The following is a 6,000-nucleotide window of genomic DNA, read 5'->3' as shown; positions in this document are numbered from 1 at the left end:
AAGGCGGTCAGAAAAAGTTTTGTCTGGCTAGTTGGATCAAATCTACTAGAAATTCACAAAGTCATGTCATTTTTTATTACGGTACGATAGAGAATGGTAAAGCTAAGCGGCAACCATTCTAGGACAACGGTGGTCACAAACATCTACAACCAAAAGGTGTAAGTTTGAAGAGTAAATTGGATATAAATAGAAAAGCTAACCTTAAAGACATTCCAATAATTAAAACATCTCCTTTTTTTTCGTAAGTTCTGTGGTTGAAATTGGCCCAACAGTAAGCGTCTCACCTGCAGCGGATGCAGCAAGATAATTCTTTATGATGAACTAAGAATCAATTAGTTGTTTCTAAACTAGTCGCTTTTAGAACTCAATTATATAATGGTAAAAGTTCTCCAAAACAAGAACAAGAAAACAACACCTACAACGAGTTAACAACACAATTCTTTTCCATAACTATTTATTACAGACAACGATATGTTCCACTCCTACCAACAAGGAAATCAAAACTTACGATACGCTTTTACTAGTGCAAAATCATACAGCCAAATGCATACGATACATTATTATTATTATTATTATTATTATTATTATATATTATGCATAAAGCTCAGCAGGCAAGCGAGGCTTGACGAGAACATCAAGCGGAGTCACTTTGAGATTGGTGAGCCCAAAACCCTCCGTCATATCAACGCTGTAGTTTTGCGGGGTTGAGATGTCAAACCCTTGGAGAAGCCTAGCCAGCGTGAAGCTCACAAACTGGAGTGCAAAGGAAATGCCCGGACAAGATCTTCTTCCGCTGCCGAACGGAATCAGCTCGAAACTGTGACCCCGAACGTCGACGTCTCTGTGGGTGGCTGTGAGAAACCTGTCGGGCTTGAATTCGAGAGGCTGATCGGGCCACTGAGCCGGGTCTGTTTGGATCTTCCAGAGGTTGGTGATGACCCGAGTGCCTTTGGGGGCATGGTAGCCGCCGATGGTGCAGTCTTTTGTGACCATGTGGGGCCCCGAAAGTGGGGCCGCGGGGTATAGTCGTAGAGTCTCTTTGACTATTGCTTGGATGTACGGAAGCTCGGTAACATCTGAGACATCAACGACTCTGTTCTTGCCGACACAGCGATCGAGTTCGTCTTGAGCCTTTTTCAGTGCGTCGCGGTTGTTTAGCAAGAGTGATATGGCCCATGTTAGGGTTACTGTTGTTGTGTCTGTACCCCCAGCTATCAAATTCTGTGAAATACATGGAAAAAACCCTAATTTATTGCCTGGGCTTAATGGTTTTATTTTTTAAACTAGTTAAAATTAACTTCTATCAATTTTTTACTTGACAGATAATTTCGACCAAAACCGTGTTTGACTCTAGATCATAATCATCTCTTTAAGTATTTTATTCCTCCCACATTTTCACCCTAGGTACCAATAGGGTTAAGGTATGAGAAATACAATATATGCTTATACTATTTGACGTATGTGTCATATATCATATTCTTATGAGAAAATATCAAGAGTATTCCACGTTTTTAATCGAAATGCGAGATTTATCCCTTCAATTTCTAGAAATATCAGACATATCCATTCAATTTAATATAAATGACATATACGTCTCCTAACAAATATTATATTACAAATATCACCCTTTTCGTTTATTTTTTACAAAAAAAAAATTTGAACTCCCCAAAATACCCTTAATGAAATAATTTTTTTATTTTCTATTCTATATACAAAAAAATTAAATTAAGAAAATTTCTTCATAAAAAGTTAAGGATTTCTTTTTATAAAGAGGGATTTTGATTTTTTTAATAACATGGTAAATAAATATTTAATCTGTTAAGGGTATTTTGGAGAGTTCAAATTATTTTTTGTAAAAAAATAAACGAAAAAGTGATATTTGTAATATAACATTTTTTAGGGGAGATATATGTCATTTATATTAAAGTACTGAAGGGATATGTCTGATATTTCTAGAAATCGAAGGGATAAATCTCGCATTTCGATTAAACACGAAGAATACTCATGATATTTTCCATATTCTTATTTCCTTTTAGTCCTTCTCTTTTTTTATTTATCTAATAAATTTTCCTCCGTCCCTTGTTATTTCATTAATTAAGGGTTCCTAAATTTCTCTATATTTGTAAATTTTAGCTTAGCGTATAAAAAAAAATATATTAACACTTCTTAGATTGAAATTTAACCATTTGATATTATTTTATTATAATTTAACCTTTATAATATTTTTTTGACATTTTCCCTTTCCCCCTAAATATATATGTTAGAAAACTGATAAAAAAAAAAAAAAAAAAAAAAATCCATATTTCCTCAAAAAAATACCCTGAATTTAAACACAATAACTAACTTTATTTTGATTTATATATAACTTTCTCTATCACAATTTTGTTTTAATTTTCTGTCAAATTTTCAATTACCTTAATGATCTAATGATCTTTAAGTTGCAAAAGCATGTTAGGTAAGATATAATAAACATGCACGTACCATGATTGTGGCTTTGATGATTGTATCATTCTCATGGCCCGCAAAGGTAGAGCCGTCAAGCTCAGAAAGCATCACATCCATGAAGTCTCGCTCGTTTCTATCCCCAACTCCGCTCTTGAGCTTGTGCTCGTTCAGCCACTTGCTGAGAATTCCATCCAAATCCCTTGACGCTTTCTTCATGGCCTTCTCGTAGCCTCCTAAATCCAACCACCCAAGCCAAGGAACCGCATCTCCGGGCACAAATAGCCCTACAAGCCTAAAGAACTCCGTTATCGCACTCTTAACCAAATTCAACTCTTTCTCGTCGTGATTGTTAATGGTGGCCGAAGAAGAGTAGCGCTTACTGGCAACCATTCTGAGGACAACGTTGAGAGTCAGGTCCCAAAGCCACTGCTTCATCTCCACCGTGACGTGGCTTGATTCACCAGTGCACTGTTTGTGCAGGTCCTTCAAGAAACTCGCCACCTCGGAGACCCTAACGTGTTTGAGCTTGTCGAGCCGGTGGTTCGAGAGCAATTCGACGGTTGAGATTTTTCTAATCTCCCGCCAAAATGGGCCGTAGGGCGTGAAGCCGAACATGGCATTATTGTAGCCCAAATGCTTGGCGGCAATCAAGTCCGGCCGCGATGCCATGGCTAAGTCGTTGGTTGTGAAGCATTGTTTGGCCATCTCGGAACTGCTTATGACCAGGCCTCTGTGGGACCCGAGTCGGATGGAGAATATCGGGCCATACTTATCCGCTAGCTTGCCTAGTGTTTTATGGGAAGGTGTTGGGCCTTTTAGCAGGGAAAGATGGCCAAATATAGGCCATCCTCCAGAGACCTCAGGGGCTGTGACTTTGTCCTTGGAAACCAGCCACTTTCCAGATAAACAATAATAATAGTAGAGTATAACAAGGAGTACTATACTACATGGTAGAAATATCATTGAAAAGCTTATAGTATCGTATAGATGAAGTGAAAAGGTCATTATTCCTTTTTTTTTAGATATGATCTTGTGTTACATTTGTGATATATTTATAAGAAAAAAAAAGACTCTGGGAGTCTCACGTTTCTTGGTTAGCAAGCAAACAAAAACACTTGACTACCTAATTAAGTATCCAATACAATTGATTATTTATTACGTATGAATGAAATTAAAAAAAAAAAGAATTGATCAAAATATTGACTTATACGTAGCGTATAAGACAAAACTTGCTAGCTAATCGATAAACATATATGCACCGCTAGTATTTCAAAGTTGGTCAAACACATTATCAAATATCAATACATCTAGCACTTCCACCGCTGAAATATGTTGTTTTTCATCAATTATTTACTCATGCACTATATTGCTCACTGTCAAATCAGGAGTAAAATCTGCTGTAAGCTTAGGCATACAAACTTATCCTTATTTTTTTATCGAGCAGGTAAGTCCATATCCATGACGTACCTAGTCCATGGTCATATAAGTCGATCTTCATGACGTCTCCTAATTACGTCTTCTAACTTGTAAGGATAAGGAAAACAAAAAAGGAGAAGAAAACCTCGTTATGTATAACGCTATTTAAGAATTATTCATTTTAAAATATGCAAAAATCATCTGCACATAATTCAAAAGGATTCTAGAATATCTACCAACAGTCAATTGGGACTGCATAATAATTTAATTGTAACCAATAAAATGAACTTCGACTATTGACAGTAAAAACTTTCATTTCTTGTAGCAGACGCTTGACGCTCAATTATCAACGGAGCTTGCATCAATTTCTTGACATACAGGACAAAAAATATTACATAATATGGTAGAACGACACGTTCAAAATATGGGACTGTTCAACTTCAATTACCCCTCCATAGTAATTTGGTTATAAATTCATATTGTGCTTTTAGAATTCCTTTGAATTAAAAAATATAAAATCTAAGATCGGCTAAGTGTAGATCCGCGTCTTGATACCCAAAAGACTAAGCCCTTATTTGGTAAGAAGGATTGACTGAGAATGGATGGATTTTTTTTTTTATAAGAGAAAAAAATAGAAACAAGAGTAAGGATCAATTTTTTTTTATTTTTTTATTTTGGGTATGCTAATAGAAAGAAAAGAACAATGGAAACATAGATTGTTTAAAAGATATTTATAAAAAATAAAAAAAAATTCTAAAATTGGAAGGATTAAAAATGATGAATCCGTTGCGTTCACAATCCCTCTAAATCTTTCTTATTTTCCTTTTAACCAAACAATTACAAGTGTCTATCAACAGAAAAATTCTCACCTCTCCGTTGAAAATTCAATAACTCCAAAGTTTCCTTTTTTGTTTTTGTTTTTTTTTTTTTGTTTTTTTTGGAAAGAGCAGCCATGCTCGTAAGTTTCTCTTAACATATATATATATATATATATATATATATATATATATATATATATATATATTATATCAAATTTCTAAATAACTAAACTATTAAAAGTTTGTGATTTTTTAAATAATCAATATTTCGTTAATTATAGATAAATAGTGATGTGTAATTATGTAGATAATTTGAGTATTTCATATATATACTCTTTTGTGTATTACGTAAATTTGGATATTTACGTAAATTTGATCATTCTAATAAAAAATGACTATTTACTTAAAAATTAATTATATAATAATTTTATTATGTTTATAAGACTATTTATCTAATAATCAATAATATAATTCAAGGTTTAGAATACAGTCCCCAATTTTAATTGAAAATAAAATAAAACCCATCGATCATAAATATAAAAAAATAAATAAACATACACACATGGGAGCAGTGAAACGCAGTCATAATTTTGACACCAACACCCACATCAGGCAACACACCATAGCGGCGATCACTTCAAACAGTTCAACACCTCAGTGTGCGACATATCATATGAGGAATAGTATAATTCTTGCTGTTGCGTTTTTCTTTTTTTCTTCTTTTAAAGGAAGAGTAGTACAAGTTATTGAGCTTAAGTTTACGCTATATATAAGTCAATATGCTAATTAATAACTGTCAATTTATTACTGTACGAAAGATAAGCAACTAAGCAAAAGGTGGGCTTATATCATGTAATGTTGATATGAATCTGGATCCACCGTCTATTGTTTGGAAAGTTGAACATGAATAATATCCTCTTGGATGATTTTACCAAAATAAAAAAATTGTTTATTTGACATATGTATTATTTGAGATTTGTAACGAAAGTATTCCCAAAAAAAACTTATCCAAGTTTTTTTTTTTTTTTTTTTTTTTTTTTTTTTTTTTTTTTAATAATGTTTTTCATAAGTAGTTATGGATGATATATAATTTATACAAATGATTTAGGCCTATTAGAATTTTATAAAAAAATGGGTTACTTGACGATTTTGTGACAAGTTTCTTAGACTTGTTGATGATTTTATGACAAATTCTATGTTTATACTTGTCACAAAAATAATATTATGTGATAAAATTGTCATAAAATACAATACTTTAGAAAAACTTGTCATAAAATATAGTATTTACTGCTATCAGAATCTAAATATGCAATCCAAATTA

General features: G+C 33.1%; 1 protein-coding gene across 1 annotated transcript; it reads right to left on the bottom strand.

The window, feature by feature from the left end:
- Nucleotides 1-393: 393 nt before the first annotated feature.
- On the bottom strand, nucleotides 394-3,478 carry LOC149392219 (cytochrome P450 CYP82D47-like). The gene is made up of 2 exons (XM_089619526.1): nucleotides 2,482-3,478; nucleotides 394-1,221 (listed from the first exon to the last, which is right to left on the bottom strand). Exons 1-2 carry the CDS (start codon nucleotides 3,448-3,450, stop codon nucleotides 592-594), a joined length of 1,599 nt encoding a protein of 532 aa, XP_089475652.1. The 5' UTR covers nucleotides 3,451-3,478; the 3' UTR covers nucleotides 394-591.
- Nucleotides 3,479-6,000: the final 2,522 nt, after the last annotated feature.

The sequence above is a fragment of the Urtica dioica genome, chromosome 7 (assembly GCF_054948205.1).
Source record: "Urtica dioica subsp. dioica isolate 48M chromosome 7, U.dioica_male_clone48M_v1_H2, whole genome shotgun sequence".
NCBI lineage: Eukaryota > Viridiplantae > Streptophyta > Magnoliopsida > Rosales > Urticaceae > Urtica > Urtica dioica.
The sequence above is the reverse complement of the archived record's forward strand: the minus strand, read 5'-3'. Positions and strand labels throughout refer to the sequence as shown.